This window comes from Patiria miniata, unplaced genomic scaffold, assembly GCF_015706575.1.
Source record: "Patiria miniata isolate m_02_andy unplaced genomic scaffold, ASM1570657v1 HiC_scaffold_2, whole genome shotgun sequence".
Lineage (NCBI taxonomy): Eukaryota > Metazoa > Echinodermata > Asteroidea > Valvatida > Asterinidae > Patiria > Patiria miniata.
Window position 1 is genome coordinate 1,805,860 of NW_024037058.1, and position 17,668 is coordinate 1,823,527.

Consider the following 17,668-nt stretch of genomic DNA (forward strand, 5'->3'; position numbering starts at 1 on the left):
TTGATAGAATAATCCAGGGTCTTCATTTTTGATATTACTTGCAAAATTATGTGATCCTTTCTTCCAGTCCAAACCGGAAGTGCCTTGTAATTTTAAATTGATAAATTTTGCTTTATATATGCTCTGGCTAAGTTGTTCTTAACAACAAAATTAACAGTGATGTCATAAAATGTCAGAGCGCCCTCTAGCGGCAGGTTGAAAAAAGTTTAAAATGAATAACCTGCAGATGAGTGTGGCAAAGTTTTAATTGATGTATACAACCAGCTTCATGCTTACAACAAGTTGAGGGGGAGATTGATGACGTCACCAGGTGCATTTTTATAAGCCCATATCTGTGAAACTATTGGCACTGATATGATTAAAAGGCCTTCTTTCATTGATTTCTTCAAAATGACAGCTTGCTGGAAAGAATAATTTCACAGGGAGTTTAGTCCCATTACTATCTTTAAACCAAGTATGCTTTTCAACAATAATTATGTCAACTACTTTCTAGGTAGCTGCAAATGATAGACCGTACCTTATCCACATTTTATAAATTACATAATTTTGTTGTTACTGTTTTGAACTTGTTTGTAGCAAATGCTCCAAGGAAGAGTAAAGAAAAAAAGGAGAAACATCATCACTCTACCCCTTCCACTCATGAATCTCTTATGAAGAAGATGCAGTCTTGTATGTCTGACATTAGTCTACGTAGCCACTGTGCAACTACAAGTGTGGTGCCAATACTAGATGGTGCAGAGTGCTCTGAGCAAGCAAGCGGTCTTGGGTCATCAACTAAAATAGATGGTGAGGAAGTGTTTGATTAGAACTTTCTTGTTCACTAGCCAGCCGGGCTACTGAAACAGACTCTTAACTAGCCCGCAAGCATTTTCACTGTCCCGCATGTTTTTTTGTTTTATAGAGTGTCTCATAAACAGCAATGTGCATACATGTGAAATGTGTTTCCCGAGGCAATATTGTCAGTGTTTTAAATAAACAGAAAATGGATACGTGTTTCCTTTCTGAATTTAATGATTTATTTCTTCCTGCCCTTTCACCTTTGCTGTATCCCAATAATTTTTGACTCGCCAGCCAGCTACTTAAGGCAAAGTTTGACTAGCCCGCCGGTGTAGTAGCGGCTACTGCTAAAGTCGAACCCCGGGCAAGGTGTGAAAGTTTTCGAAATCTGATTTCACAAAGACGTATCATTGGACATTGTTATCAGTATGCAAAAGTAATTGTCAGGGATGTGATTTCTCCGTTTTTTTCCCCCCGGAAATCTTTTTTTTGGGGGGGGAGGCCTCCAAAGTCAACCCATGTGAATCATGTGAATCCGTTGAGAAAATTGGGGGTAGAATGTACTTATTAATTATTTGTATAGAGTTTTGCCTGCCGAAATTTACTTACATACATGGAGACCACCTAACGATGGAGACTGATTATTTACACACGCATAGTGGTATGATCCCTCAGCCAGGTCCAAGGATGTGATTCTGAAAGTCAAGATGCTGAAAAGCACATGCAGTTCCAGCGTGACGAACATGTACATGTACATGTACGTCACGCGAGTTGGATTTTTGACATTACTGGATCATTGGTAGTAATAAAAGACCTGTTTGTTCTTAAGACAAAGCCAATTAGCAGTGATTGCCACAAAGTAGGGTTTTAAGCTCCAGGCTCGACAAGGCATGCGGGAAAATTTGATTGTATTTTGCAAGGGATCCGCTCGCAAGCCTGGTCTGCAGGCGCGGGCTGGCTGGCCTGGCGCCTGTGACCAGGATAGGTACGGTAGCAATTTTCAATGTTTATTTCTCAACGTCATTATACATGCACAATTATTTACGGTATATTTTTGTTACAAAACAAAATGTGATTTCTCCTGGCAAATCCTGTTGTTGCATTTGGAAATTGCAATCACCGATGACTTTTTCTGTCAGAAACCTGTGTGCACACCATATTATTTTGTCTTGCAGCGGCAATCTATGCCAATTTTTTACTTCAAATCTGAACTACCCATTCTTGAAATTGAAAGTGGTCGTATTTAAAACCAAGAAAATTTCTGGAAAAATATAAGGGCAAATAAAATGCAATTCCCTCGCAGAAGGGAGAAAAAAACCTGAATTAATTTTCATAGTCATGACTCATGACGTGTCTAAAACTAGTACCACACTAGTATTTTGCTGTAAAGGTGCAATGTACGTGATGTAGGCCCCCGGCCTAATAGTATTCTATTTGCATTGCTGTGTTGTCTTGGGGCTCTGGCTTTTACAAGTCTTAGATATGGGCGTACATGTAAAACGATTGAGCGTAGACACCTGAGCCCGCAAAAAGGGCGCTTCCCCTATTTGGGATGGGCGGGTGGAAAAAACGTGTATTAATAATTCCATACTTACAAATTCTATAAACGGATCCACCTAACCTCTTCATCATTCACCTCGAGCACGATCCCGCAGAATCGTGACTGTTTTGGTGTGTACACCAAAACGGCTAATGATGAGGACGGGAGCCTTGGTAATAAAGTCTCCACCAATAATAAGAGACGCACAGTCAAAAGAATCAATCTGAGAAAAGACCTCGAGAAAAAAATCAGGATCATCAATGTGGTGAACAGCCAAGTTTTGGGATCGTTTTATTGTAATAGACATAACTTGAGAATAGAGTATGCAATTTAAGTGAAATGTTCACAGCTAAAAGTCCATAAGATGTACTTTATCCCTTTTTATTTTGATAAAATGGACAAGGATGTCAATCGCTTCTAAAAAGTGGGGGGACATACCTGGACGGTTTTGCTCAGTAGTAATGCCAACGTGAAGCACAAAGCCCTAACGGCGTGTGGAGCGGGCCCCGAAAAGATTTGGATTCTAGATGCTCTGTGGTGCGATCTGAGGCAATTTCTGAGTACTTAAACCACTTTTTTGAGCAAAAGATCATCTTTTAAACATCATTTTTGTTAGTTTAAAGTCATTGAATCAGCTATTCTAAGCTATAGAATCATTATGTAGGCTACAATTTTTATTCTGGGATAAAAAAGTGTGGGGGAACAAACAATATGATAACCCCCCCCCCCCCCCCTCTTTAAAAGGTGTGGTGTGGGGGGGGGGGGGGCCTCTCATCCCCCACTGATTGACGCCCATGAAAATGGAACAAGCCAAATATTTTGAACACATTTTTCAAATTCGGGCCCTTTCTTTTTGACTCGTCCTGTAATTGGTCCAACCGGTCACGGAAAACGTACCGGCGCCAAAGAGTGAGGTCGATTCAGTTCTTAGATCAAAAATACTGCCAAGAGTGCCGTTGTATGCAGCTATAAAAGTGAGCCAGCATGTGGCAAGCCTACTGCAAGCTTGCAGGCTATCACGCAAACTTGCAGGCTGTCACGCAAGCTTGCAGGCTATCAAGCAAGCTTGCAGGCTATCAAGCAAGTTTGCAGGCTATTACGCAAGCTTGCAGGCTATCACGCAAGCTTGCAGGCTATCACGCAAGCTTGCAGGATATCACGCAAGCTTACACAAGCTTGCAGGATATCACGCAAGCTTACACAAGCTTGCAGGATATCACGCAAGCTCTTGCCGCAAGCTTGCCGCAAGCTTGAACCTAAGTAGCAAGCTTGCAGGCTATCATGCAAGCTTGCAGGCTATCACGCAAGCTCTTGCCGCAAGCTTGCCGCAAGCTTGAACCTAAGTAGCAAGCTTGCAGGCTATCACGCAAGCTTGCAGGCTATCACGCAAGCTTGCAGGATATCACGCAAGCTTGCAGGCTATCACGCAAGCTTGCAGGCTATCACGCAAGCTTGCAGGATATCACGCAAGCTTACACAAGCTTGCAGGATATCACGCAAGCTCTTGCCGCAAGCTTGCCGCAAGCTTGAACCTAAGTAGCAAGCTTGCAGGCTATCATGCAAGCTTGCTGGCTATCACACAAGCTTGCAATGAGCTTGCACTTTGCTTGCAGAATTAGTTGCAAACTTATTTTAGCTTGTCGCGAGCTGGATGCCGCAAGCTAAGTTTTCTGTAAGGGTGAGACCAAATTCTGCCAGCATCTCCTTGATCAAGTGATTACAGTCCTCCTTGGTGCCTTCCTTAGCTGCAGGAATCCCATAGAAGACTAAAGTGTTACGCCTTCCTCTGTTTTCGATGTCGTCAATCTTGGCCATCTTGACTTGCACAAGAAAAATGCAGATTTATTATGGTGGTGACGCCGCATTGCATCATGAGTGGGCGCCAAGGGGCGCATTATTGTGCGATATAAATGCTTGGCACATTGGCCTGGCGGCAAAGGGAAATATGCAAATGTAGTTGTTACTTGAATGAGTATTTTCTCGTAGCCTTGTCCTTCATGACTGTGGGGAAGGGAGTGCATTTTATGTACTCGTTATTTACAGTTTGATGACGTCATCAGTCAAAAAAGAGAAAGTGAATTCTGAGTTATGTACATGTTCTTCATGAAGTAGAAATAATTTTTAAAAATATGAAAATTATAAGTGTATGTTTAGATAACACCTAACTTCCGGTTTGATGACGTCACAGCATTTGGAAACCAAAGGTCAACACTGTACTAGATTTCATTAAATAGATTTAATGTATTTGAGCTACCAACATGATCATGAGACATGGATCTGATGAGGGATTTAAACTAAACAAAAATGATCAGTTTCGAATTCTCCCGTACAGTTACTTTCTGGTGACGTCATGATTTTGGAACTTTGCAAAGTCATTTGCAGTTGTCCAGAAATCTGTTGGGATAATTTGGTATCATTTTGACAGATGGTTTTTAAATTAAAAAAAGTGAAACTCTATTTGATGTACTGCTGGAGGGTTTGTTTATAGTAAAATGCTTCCATTTTAAAGTTATATCATTTTTGGGTTTTACTTCAGTAACACTGGAAGTGAAGGTCAAGCAGTTTTGTGCCTGGGAATAACAAATGTTATTCAATGCACTAGCCACCACCTCACGAAAAAAACAAACATGATATGGCATGAATTCTGATATGGCATGTGCGTGCTGTAAAACAATTTTTCAGATGTTACAAGGTTCCAATTTAGTTTTGTTCAACTGTGTACATGTACATGTATTAATATGCACCAAGTCAGTTCCCCTTGTGGTTTATTTGATGAAAGTCGTGGAAGAAATAAAAGTCATTAAAAAAAATCATCAAAATAGTAAACATTATATTTGTTTCATTTTGGCACTTCTTTGCCTTTATTAGCAGCACAGTCAATACTACGGAAGCCGTCATGTAGCAGCAAGCACAGTCAGCATGCAGTTCCCAGCATATCATTGCAATTGGCACAAGAATGTGATGCATCAGGCAAAGCCCAAGAGGATGATACAGGAGAATGTGGGGGTAAGACAATGATATAGTATGAGGTGAATTGATTGGAAAGGCACCCCTGGACAGTAAAAGGGGGTTATAACTAGGAAACGTTTAGTGGGAGAAAAACTATAACTCCCTTAAACATTGTTTCATATAAAAATGATTGGATTATATTTTTCTACTCTAAAAATTAGATTAATAAAAAATTAAATGTAACTGACGATTTTAAAATGTGAAGGATGGACAAATGCTTAATTTGCTAAAAGTAAGTTGTATAATATACAGCGAAGACTGACTACCTGTAAATGTAATAGCAACACGCATGCAGTATCCTATTTAACAAAGTTGGAATTGAAACTGAATGTCACATAATAATAAGGGGAGCAGGGGTGAATCCTTTATTTTTGATAAGATTTAATTTTTTTTTTCTACAAGACTTAAATAAGTATAAGAACTACAAGTCCGATTGGATTGAAACTTGGTATGTACCTAGACCAGGATGTCTTATAGATGAAAATTGAAATGACGTCACAATGACATCATCACATGACATGTCACGTCATATTAAACTTGCATAATTTGAAGGCCTACATGTATATCTCCAGAACTACAGGTCCAGTTGGGTTGAAAGTTGGTATGTACCTAAGCCGGGATGTGTTATTGATGAAAATTGAAGTGACATCATGATGACATCATCATGTGTTAGGGACGTCACATATCATATCTACGGACCTATTGTCACTTATCACTATGCAACTTTCTATTGCACGTCTACATCTCATCAGTCTATAACATGACATAAAAAACAATGATTTGCCATGTGTTTGTCCACAAACATCTAGTTTTAAGGATAAAATGGTAAATACATTTTTTGGGGTGTCAGAGTAGGGGGAGTGAGATGAAACAAGGGCACCATTCATGGTGCTTCAATCATGTCCATGATTCAACCACACAACTCCACTACACCACTTGCATTCGTACGTGGGGAAAAATCAGGCATTATCGTCTTTCTCTTCCAACAAATGCCAGTGAATTGCTTCGCTAATACTCTTTTTGCTATCCTCGAGATAATCATGATTTGAAAGCATTACATTTTTGTACAACTAAATCTGAAACATCCGATAATTGCACAACATAATTGATTTTCTCCACTGGATCGTTCATGAGACTACCTGTTCCCGACCGGCCATGTGCTAGCGGACGGTGCGCATTACGTACGCTGGTACACTGGTACATTGCATATCATCATGTGCAGCTGTATGCACGCATCACACTGTATTACCATGCGACACAATGATTTTTCCATGTCACATGTCAATGTTTAACCTTTTGTCCAGCCGGAAAAGGCTCCAATCAGTGTTGGCCTGTGTTTCTACTGTTGAAGCACTCCAGTAACGACTGGTGAAAGAGATGAAAACTACGTTCGAGAGGATTTTTTTTAACGCGCCATTTCCATCGACTTTTCATTGAATTTTCTTCGAAATTATAATTGAATTAAATGAAATTTTGTGAAAAAAACTCGTTAAAAGACAAATTTTGTGGGACAGAATTTTAGAAAAATGGAAATTTCGTTGGAAAATTCAAAAAGTCGGATTTCCGATTAAAATCGGAAATGTTTCATCTCTGTAGAGGGGTTTCAAACCCCTCCCCCCTCCCCCTGGGTCCACGCGGGGGGGGTACTCTGAAATACCCGGCTACTACTCGATTGTCGACGAAATTAATGTGGCAATTTTCGGAAAAAGAGGCATTCCTCCCGTTTTAGTCACGTGATGTATATACTGTATATATTTTGTATAGATACTAGCGGCTGCCTGACTTAAGATTCATCAGAAATAGTCAAAAACTCTTGGTCTGGGAACCAGACTACTCCATATATGCATAGGACCATCGAAGTATAGACTTAAAGCATACGTAAAGTCAGTGGGCCATGCAAATGGGCGGAATACCAGGTTCATCTTGTCTGTTCAGGTGACTAAAAACATTGAACATTTTGAATGGCCCCTAACCATTTTTTTATTCGTTAAATTTCCATTGGATCAAAATTAAAACAGGAGTAGGTGTCCGTAAATTGGGCATGAAGTGTATTTTACATACAATTGAATATGTGTAATACAGCGCGGCCCAGATTCGGACACATAGTTTTGTAAGGCCTATTTCCCAATTTGTTTCCCCTATGGGGTCATTCCGTGCCAATTCAACAGGCCATGGCACCATATGTCACAGATTTTGTTCAAACTTGGTGGAAAGGTTCTGTTAGTTGTTCTACAGATGATATCGAAAGCAAAAATTCAAATTGCATTCTGTTGAGGTGTTACGGTAGCACAAAGTTCAATGAACTTTGCAAAAAAAAGGGGAAACTGGCTGGCCCATAGAATAAATCGCTGACGTTAAGGACCCATATCTTGAGATTGAAATTGATTTGGAAGCTGAATTTGGATACATGGGTACAACTACTGTAGTAGAGCAGGAATATAGGAAAATACTACCCATCATGCCTCACACCTTAATTTTAGGGGGGGGGTTCAAAAATGATCCGTCATGATGCGTCACATGCATTTTTTGGAATTTGAAGGCCCCTAATCTTGGAACTTTGGATTAACTTTATTTCATTTCAATTTTAATGTAATCTCTGACTACTAACGTTGACATTTATGTAAAAGAAATAGCAATTGTAGATGTCTTCCCTGATTTGGGTGACCCCTAATATGGCCCCAGCCAGAAATCCGCCTTAAAATTGGCCCAAAACAAGGGCGAAAATCCTCATGTGGCTCAGGTGATATAATTTTCTAGGTTTTTTTTTAGGAAAGAGTGCATCTTCAAGATTTGTATTATCGAAAAAAATTCATGTGTATCTGGCGTTTTCATGAAAAACAAAAGCTGCAAAAACACACCCAAATTTGGCAACAGTGTGTTTTAGACACACATTGTGCATGTGCAGGCAATTTTGACTGACCCCAATTCAGCTCAGAAGCATAAATGGAACTCTTTTTTTGGCTTATGTGTATCTCAGTATGTCTCTCTACCTAATGTTGGTTCAAAAACTACATGAACATCCACACATTATGTTCAAATTGTAGTGGGGGGGGCCTTTAATACACCCCCTTGTGTTACAAATACGTTATTTGTCAGCTTTTGAAGCCTTCAAGTTTTGCCCTTAAAATCTCAAGTATTTTAATTTGAACTCACATCCGGCATGGAATGTATGCATTTCTATTGGACAATTTTTGAGTATAATTTGTGCACATGAGCTAACTGCAGTCTTAAACAGCTGCAGCCGGATGCGTTTATATAGTTCATGATTAGTTACCCAGAATGCCATCCCCACTTCCTTCATAAGATTCTGTGAAGCTCATCAGCCCTTCCCAGCGCCCTGTTTGCAGGGTGGGGGGTACGAGTGAAAATCTTCCTCAGAATAACAGAGTAGAAACGCATATCCTTGAAATCAGTTCAGATAAGTTTCTTGTCTCAAAAAACATTGGATGAGATAAGGCAATCTATAATCTAAGCAGTGCATAAACATACTTGTTTTCTGAAGCTTTAGTTTCTTGTTAACTTCATTTTATTCTTTGGATATCAGCAAGTACCAAAAATGTGGACAAGCATTGCAATGAAGGCAATCTAGAAGGCTACTATGTTCCACTAAGTGATAGAGAAGGTACTGCTGCGGAAGCCTTGCCAGTGTTGTCAAGTGCAGCAAGACTCAACGCTGGAATTGAGTAAGTAGCAAACAAAAATATTTTAATCAAACAGCAGTCCCCAAAATGGCTCCAACCAAACATACACTCAGCAGTTGATCTTTTCAGAGATGTTGGGGTTGAATTCACAGTCACATTTGGGTATCATGATTCATAATATAAAGCAGGATGACATGGCCATAGTTTGTTCTTTAAGTCCTCATTTATATGCAATAACGTTTTAGAGCCCCACTGTATGCTATCATTATAAAAAGAACAGGCTTCAAAATATGTTGTCTGGATAGCCTCATTGAGTTATGAAGATTTGGATCAAGTTTTGAGGAAAAAATGTGACGTTATAATAAAGTCATATGAATGTTAAGTCATTGACTCCTTGCACAAGTACACCCTTACCCTCAAAGAGAGCTACATGTACGTGTAGGAGGGGCTTGAATACATTGCCCCCATATACTTGGCAATCACATGAAGACAGTACAGGTTTGTGTACATTCACAGAAATGTATTTCACATTGTCATGCCAAAACTAGTGTGAATACACAATCCCCCTCCTTTGCAGAACTCATCAATGATAGTGATGATAAGGCACATCTATTGATCATGCATCTATTGTCCATAGCAAATGTCAAGAACGGCGTGTGTTCTCTTTGTGAATGAAAACACATATTTAGTTTGTCATTTCTATTTGGTGTTTTCATAGCGCCTTGGGTGTGCAGTTGAGAGCAAGTCCAGAAAGTGAAGTTTCTGATTCAGGTATATTTTTAATTCTATTTAACTTCTGGAAACAGCACACAGAATTGTTTTTGATTATTAAACTGCTCTTTATTGGCATAAAACCATTTATACAACACCTGAATAAATCCCCCTCATCTGATTGGTGGATCTTTGATCACATGTCTTTGAATGATTTGTCCCAACGCACTGCGCTGGCGTAGCGCATGGTGCAGTGGAAGTTCTATTGCACAGTTAATAGAATTTCCATTACATTACGTTTCAGTGCTGCCGGTGGTGGCGCTGTGACAGGAATCTATTTCACAAAATGCGGAAGTTACGCGAGACTGAAAATATTTGGTCTCCTAACAGAAGATGAAAAATCAGAAACTTGTAGGTGATGCTGATGCTGCTAACACAAAGAAGCAAATAAAATATGCTGCCAAATGATCAGACAAATTTGGAAAACATACAAGAATATCTGTTGAAGCATTATGCCGATGGGTCATAATACTGCAGTGGTCTTGAAAACGAACATGTGCTGCAGAACGTTTTTTATTTTTTGCCATCAATAGCTGAACATGATTGGCCAACACCATGTGTTTGTTCCTACAAACTGTAACTTTCTGTCTAAGCCGTGTCCACATAACATTTCACCCTCTCTGGAAAACAGAGTTGGAGGCATTTTCGGGTTAGGGTTATCAGTCACAGAATGAGGAGAAACATTCAAGGAAATAAAAAAAAAAAACAATGTGGGGTTGACCATAGAGCTATGGGTTGACAGAGTTTTTACAGTTTAAGTTATTTTTTGTACCAACTTTTCTAAACTACATAAAAACAAAGGAATGTCCACATAGCTATGTAAAACAAGCATGGGTGTGTATGTGTAGGTAGGTATACACCGCGTTATGGGGAAGTTTTTTATTGTTAGGAAAATTAGGACCGATTTATGGACTTTCTGCTGTCCCCATAGCATTTTCGGTCCCCACAAATACCTTGCACAGACGAGTGTAAGTCCCCACAACTACGAAACAAGAATGAGTAAGTTTGTTCGTGTGTACTTAAAAATTTGAGTTTAAAAATTTAGTTTCAAAATGCTCCATTTTAACCAGTTAATTTCCTGGGCTGAATTCGGACTTAATATCCCTTTACTTCAATTTGCGACGGATCAACACACCTTAGAAATTCCTAGTTTTTGAGTAAAATCCATATATCTATTTTGTGATAACCTTGTGGGGACGTATTCACCTACATGTATAGAAATTGCCCTGTGGAGGTGTAAACAATCTTTTGTTCCCTATTGTGCACATGTCTCCACAGGGTACAGTGTATATGTACCAGATCAAACTCACACACATTTGTTTGTTTGTGGGGTAAATCGAGGATTTTCCTTTGTTCATCTTCCCTTTTCCTTTGTTTATACTCGTAACTTTTTCTCAATTCCGAGAGCTCCCCTCGCGATCGTAAACACGTAAAATTTCCGACTCGTGTTTGAACACTGCGATGTGGTCATGCCCAGCGTTCATTTGATGGTCCCCATATCCCGAGTGCGATTCCGTTACCAAGCGCCTTGCATCGATTATGATAATGAGAAGACTGGATCACATTTGTAAACACAAATGCATTTCGCACGATAAAAGGGAGTCGGGAACTAGCTTGAACTGGTTTCCGCCCATAAAAGCTGCCCTAGTTCCCGACTCCCTATCATCGTTTGAAATGTACTTGTGTTTACAAACGAGATTCAGCCAACTCATTATCATATTCGATACATCGCGCTCGGTAACGGAATCGCACTCGGGATACGGGGACCATCGAATGTACGCTGGGCATGACCACATCACATCGTTCAAACACAAGTCGGAAATTTAACGTGTTCACGATCGCGGGGGAGCTCTCGGAATTGAACAGGAAATTTCACTTTCGTTATTTACGCATTTCAGGCCCCCCCCCCCCCTCCGTATAAACAGTTGGTTCATATTTAATATCGAGAAGTGACGGCCGTCTCCACTACAGCTGAACCAGGAACATTTTAACTCTTGTTCCTTGTATAACATTCATTAGGCCAAGTATGGGCTTGAGGCCACATGGTTGACACCGTGCATAATCTAGCCCCAATTAGCCAAAACACGCATACAGTTTCTATTAGAGGTGTTGGCTATTCGTAACAGTTACCAACTTCCAACAGTTGGGTGAAACGTTAAGTAATCCTCCTTTTAATGATGGCATTTAAATGGCGCGTGATTTCTATTGTGACATTGAAGTGGCGATCCTTCTCGCACGCACAAAGCGATTTTCTTTTACAAAGAAAACATCCTCTTCAGCACTGACTGACTTAAATAGGCCTATACTTAATTTGCATGTGACAGTTACAAACGCACAGCCACCCCTTTACTGTTATGTGATACTTTTGTACAACTGTTAGACCGGACTGTTGCATATACAGCAATCAAATTTCACTTAAGAACAGTCGTTGTAAGTTGCAACGAAAAGGTCTCTGAATCCACTGATGTGATCCGTCAATTATCCCCATTGTATTGCCTTCTGGGAGTAGTGGTCTCGTCATTGCCCATTCCTGGGCATTCTGCCATCTCACATGGCTTCGCTAAATCAAGGGGGCTAAGAAGGGCAGCAATTTCGAAATAATATTAGATATATAATCTTCATTTACACCAAACATTTACGAAAGAATAGCATATGAAGGGTATTACCATTTTTTTCAGTTTTCAGCTTTTCTATTGTTTACATAAGTTTAAACATTATTCATCAAGGCCTACCATTGCACGAAGTTTCAAAGCTTCAAGAGCTTTATGATGAGATTTGAAGGTTTGCATGGTGGAAAGATACTAAGACAAGATAAGACATTTTATCATTTGAATAAATGATCAAATTCTTTATTATCAGAATTTCTCAGTCGGTGTTTTTTACTTACGCATGTGTGACAAAATGCTTAGGAAATTGCCACAGAAGCACACTCGTATATCACACATCAAATTAATTAACTGCTGTGTACATGCCATTCACAATAAGAAATCAGCTGTGTTACATACATGTACGATTTACTAGTTATCTTTGCTATCGAAGTCCCACAGTAGAATTCCACTATTTGGAAACACACTGTGCATGCATGCATACATGCATGCATGCATACCTGTGTAAAGATTTACTGCACAAAATGCCATTGCAAACATTGTGGCAACACAGGATAGTGAGCTATCTTGAACAGCCAATCAGCTGCTGAGTTGGCAAACTTTTTCACCATGGAACAAGAAAGAGATGGCAACATCTCATTTCTTGACGTTGAGGTGTCCAGAAAGCCAGACGGAAGTCTTGCTCGCAGTGTCTTCTGCAAGCCCACCCACACGGACAGATACCTGCACAGCAACTCCTTCCACCACCCAAGAGTCACAAATACTATATCGTACAACTCGTTTCACTCCCGTTTAATGGCCCACTATCGGCTCTGTGTGATTTGCTATTGTCATGTTTTTAGTAAGCGTGCCACTGTTACATCATGGGCTGTATCAGATTTCACCCAGTGCTCTGTTCAGAACATTTTATGAACCGAGACAAGGAAGAGATGGTTTTAAATGATTTACTTGAACACACTGATCTATTTTTACTTTGACTGGATTGCATTTCCTCGCTATATCGTGTAGGCCTACATCAAAACCCATATAAAAAATTATTCAGGGCCGTTTATTGATCACTTTTCACACTTCAAAACAGTCGACCATCGTTGGAAAAAAGCATGTACTTTTTCTTCAAATATTGCCCCCAAATTACCAAATTTAGTTAGTCCACATTTTGTTTGCAATCGGTTACACATCCGTGAACGGGTGTGCAAGCCAGCTAGACTGGTTTCCTGACCCTACTATTTATTCATCGATGTCTATAAATTGCTCCGTTTCATCTGAATTAGTGGGGCTAGGGAACCAGACTACAAGAACATCATTTTTTTTCCAGAAACAGAAAACTTTAAACAGGTCAGTGTAACAATATTTGCTATAAAACACTAACCCCCAAAGTCCATCCATTTCTGAAAATTACAGCAAAAGAAAAATGTTGTATATTCCCTTTAGGCCAAAAAAAAAGTCTCCGGTTTCTGGTATGGAGCTTGTCCAAAAAGTGGTGCGGCGACGCGGCTTTTTTTTTTTTTTATCTGACTTTTTTGCTTCAAATGTCAGCTGATGACTGCAAATGGTGCCCGACTAAACTTAGTGAAAATATATGGGAGTCCAGAGAGGCCACATAAAGCTTATTCTCGATCATAACCCCATCTAAAAACACGTTAAAATTGTGCAGCAGCAGGATTCCAGTCAAACCAGTGAGTTTGGCGGTTTTGAGACATCATTTTTCATTGAAAAAAAACCTTTTTCATTTTGCCGACGTGCATGGCTACGGCGACACGCGCGCATACCAGAAACCGGAGACTTTTTTTTTTTGGCCTTAAACATCAGTTGCAGACATAGGCAGTGTTTTATGAAGTTTTCGAATCTCTTATAATAGGCCTAGTGGCGCTATCGAAGACAAATATCTCCGGCAAATTTGTCATTATTCAAATTTGGCTTATAAATATCAGGATATAGCACCTTGAAAATCGTTGGAAACCACAATGCGCATATGTAGCGAGATATGCCGCGCGAATCCCTAGGGTTACAGACCAGTAAATAAACTGCCATAGACACCAATGATAAATGCCCCTATTTCAGAAATTCAGGAAACATACTCACAACTCTCCAAGGTGTTGGAGACACACATCAAATTAAAGCTTATTTCATCATCTTTCATATTCTATTCAATTTGGGGGGGGGGGTTGACTGATGACTTTTAGGAGAAATTTCTATCCGAAGATGATCACCCCTTAAAATAGTCCTGAAGCCCATCGCCATCTTGAAAAACGATGCCTACACTCCATTGCAAAATAGAACGCTTTTAGAGGCCCAATTTCATCCAAATTGCACAGACAACGCTCTTTGGTTTTGTACACGATTTCCAACCAAAGAGTCCTTGATTCAGTTTCTGTCCTCGATTGATCGATGATGTTGCATGTGTCCTTGATTTACACCACAAACACGCACACCCAAAGAAATGACTCCACAAGAATATAAAATCCAGTAATCATGTGTGTTTGTGTTTGTTTATGGTGTAAATCGAGGACACACACGTGCAACATCATTGATGAATTGAGGACAAGAACTCCTCAGTTGGAAAACATGGACAAACAAAAGAGAGTATAAACAAAGGAAAAGGGAAGAAGAACAATAGAAAATGCTTGATTTACACCACAAACAAATGTGCTAATCTGTGTGTGCGATATGTTTGGTTAGGTTAACTCCTGTCAGCACAATAACTTGAGAAATACTTTTACTTTAGGAACTTGAAATTTGGTTTGTGGGTTGTTCTTGGTAGGCTTAAAAAGCTACAATTGCTAAAACAATCGAAATCTTCCATTTTGATTAGGTACACTTACAAGTATCTATGCAGTTTTTATACAGTCAGTTAGTACAGATAATCTGTACTAACTGACTGAATAAAAACTTCATGCCAGGGGGATTGTGCAAGTTTCACTTGCAGTAATTTTTTTTATATTGCAAATGTATCGCCCTGAAACATGCCATATATTGTCCATGTGTGCATGTGTGTCGGATTTGAAGAGCGCCCCCTCAAAAACTACTGAGCACCTCTCGCTCAAATAACGACTAATCAGTACAGAAATTCCTTAGCAATCCAGCCATACTCTTTATTATACCAAAAACTGTCGAAAATTTGTATATGCGCAAGTTGTGGTTCACACTCACGTATGATCTTTTAATATAGGATTAAGCAAGTATTTAATAGGTGATGCCAATAACACAACAGTGGCATGATGACATCATAACCTGAAATGGCCTCTAGCAGCATGTCAGATGAAGTGTGTTTTTTGGCCTTGCCGCTTAAAAGTGGAAAAGCCTTTGGTTTTGTGAAAGTTCTTTTTATTTTCCTTCTTTTTGTTCTCCCCATATCCCATAAAATTTGTACATTTTTATTCAGCCCATCACTTTGACCTTAAAACAAAGTCGTATTCCTATCAAACTTAGGTAAATATTTGTACACATTTGTCATAGCTGGGTCATACATGTCCCATACTTTGAATGAATGAGGGTGCTATTTGATGCCATTTTAAGAATGGATACCTATATCTAAGGGTATTGTATGTTTATATGTGGCGACAATTCAAAAATTTCAAATGTTTTTTTTTTTGTTGAGTAAAGGGACTTAACTTCTCCAACGAACAGGATTTTCCGCTGTTTGTACCAAGATTTGATGCTGTTGAAGCGCCCTTATTCACTCAGAAATATGGCTCATTGAATGGGCTCAATGTAGAATGTTGTAAGTTTAGAACGTGTATCAGACTCTGATCCTTTACCAGTTCCTTGTTCTCATTAGATTTCAAGAGTACGGAGAATCAGCAAGTCCCCAAACTGCCAGTCTCATGCCTCTCTGCCGGGGAAATTGTGAACATAGCTGACGGCAAAGACACAATAGAGTCCCTAATGCATAAAGATGATCAACAGAGAACGTTGAGAACGACAAGGAAAAAAATGTGCTTGGGAAGATTGAACACTACAGGAGAAGGTCAGATGAGCACTTTCATTTATTTAACTAGTATATCATTAACTACATCATTTTACATATTTTGTTTACACTCCTATAACTGTAGAACTATTTGGCCAATTGGTAAAAACTTTGTGGGTACATACATGTAGACAAATGAAAATTTATATGACATCACAAAAATAATAATAAGATTGTGGTTGTGAACAACCACAGAGCTGTTCCCAAAATGTTTTTGATTGTCTATTGGACCGTAAAAAAAATGATACTACAGGGTGTCCCCCCCCCCCAAAAAAATGCTCCACTCTCCTTTTTTTACAATTTCAAGCAAAACTGAAATGCATAACTTTTCTTATTATGCATGGTAAGAATGCTGTGTGTCTTGGTTGTTATCTACCAACAAAATTGGATCATACTATCAATCCACTAGGGACAGAAATGCTTAAATATGAACTTGCCTCCATTTGCCAACTGCGCTGGGAACTCAAATCACCAATTTTAAAATGTTGATTTTTGTCAAGTGTGCATTTCAAAAATTCTACGTGGTATCTATTATGAAAGACCAGTCATCAGTTGTTGTCAAGCATACAAGAGAAAACCAACCAAACATGGCATTGTCCATTTATTGGACTTTGACTAAAAATACCTATTTGTAAATCAACCACACGTAACAATTGTGAACAATCAGCCAAAGTGTGTGCCAGGTTTGAAGTCAGTCGGATCATATTTTATGTAATTTTTGGTAATTAGAAGAAAATATTAAACTTTTGAAATTTAATAGAACATCAGATGATGACGTCATGACGACATCATTTTAGATTTTGAATGCTTTTATCAATACCTACCTACCCACCAAGTTTCATAACAATCGGACGTGCCCATATATGTGAATAAAAAAATCATGTTTTTGATGACGTCATTATGACGTCACACATTTTACGAAATTCTGTGCATCTACCTATGACCTAACAAACCTATTACAAAAAGATTTTCAAATTGACCACGTTCCATTGGTGAGATTTGACTTAAAGGTCCAAAAAATGAATAATACATATAAAATCACATGATGACATCATCATGACGTCACTGCAATTTTTGCCTACAACACGGCCCGGAATACCCAATCGGACTTGCAGGCCTTAAAATATGCACTTTTAGGATGACGTCACGTGACACATACGTGATTGTTATAAATTAGCAAAATGTAGATGACGTCATATGACTACTCATGACGTCATCACGACGTCACTTGTTTAGAAACAATACAAGCTTAGGGTCTTGGTCTGTGCCTACTTTGAAGTCAGTCTGATTGTATTTTATGTATTTTTGTTGTAATTAAAAGAAAATATTACAATTTTTAAAATTAATAAAAAATCTG

The 17,668-nt window shown here is 39.1% G+C and overlaps 1 protein-coding gene across 5 annotated transcripts in view; it reads left to right on the forward strand.

The window, feature by feature from the left end:
- Positions 1-17,668, forward strand: part of LOC119726984 (E3 ubiquitin-protein ligase TRIM37-like) — a 122,902-nt gene that overhangs the window by 86,559 nt on the left and 18,675 nt on the right. For 2 of the 5 annotated variants that reach the window (XM_038198839.1, XM_038198842.1), the window contains exons 17-21: positions 577-786; positions 5,186-5,323; positions 8,871-9,009; positions 9,686-9,738; positions 16,123-16,311. In XM_038198839.1, the coding sequence (XP_038054767.1) occupies positions 577-786; positions 5,186-5,323; positions 8,871-9,009; positions 9,686-9,738; positions 16,123-16,311 (729 nt within the window). The remainder of the gene's footprint in view (positions 1-576; positions 787-5,185; positions 5,324-8,870; positions 9,010-9,685; positions 9,739-16,122; positions 16,312-17,668) is intronic. The other 3 variants (XM_038198841.1, XR_005270877.1, XM_038198843.1) reach the window with 3 other exon arrangements.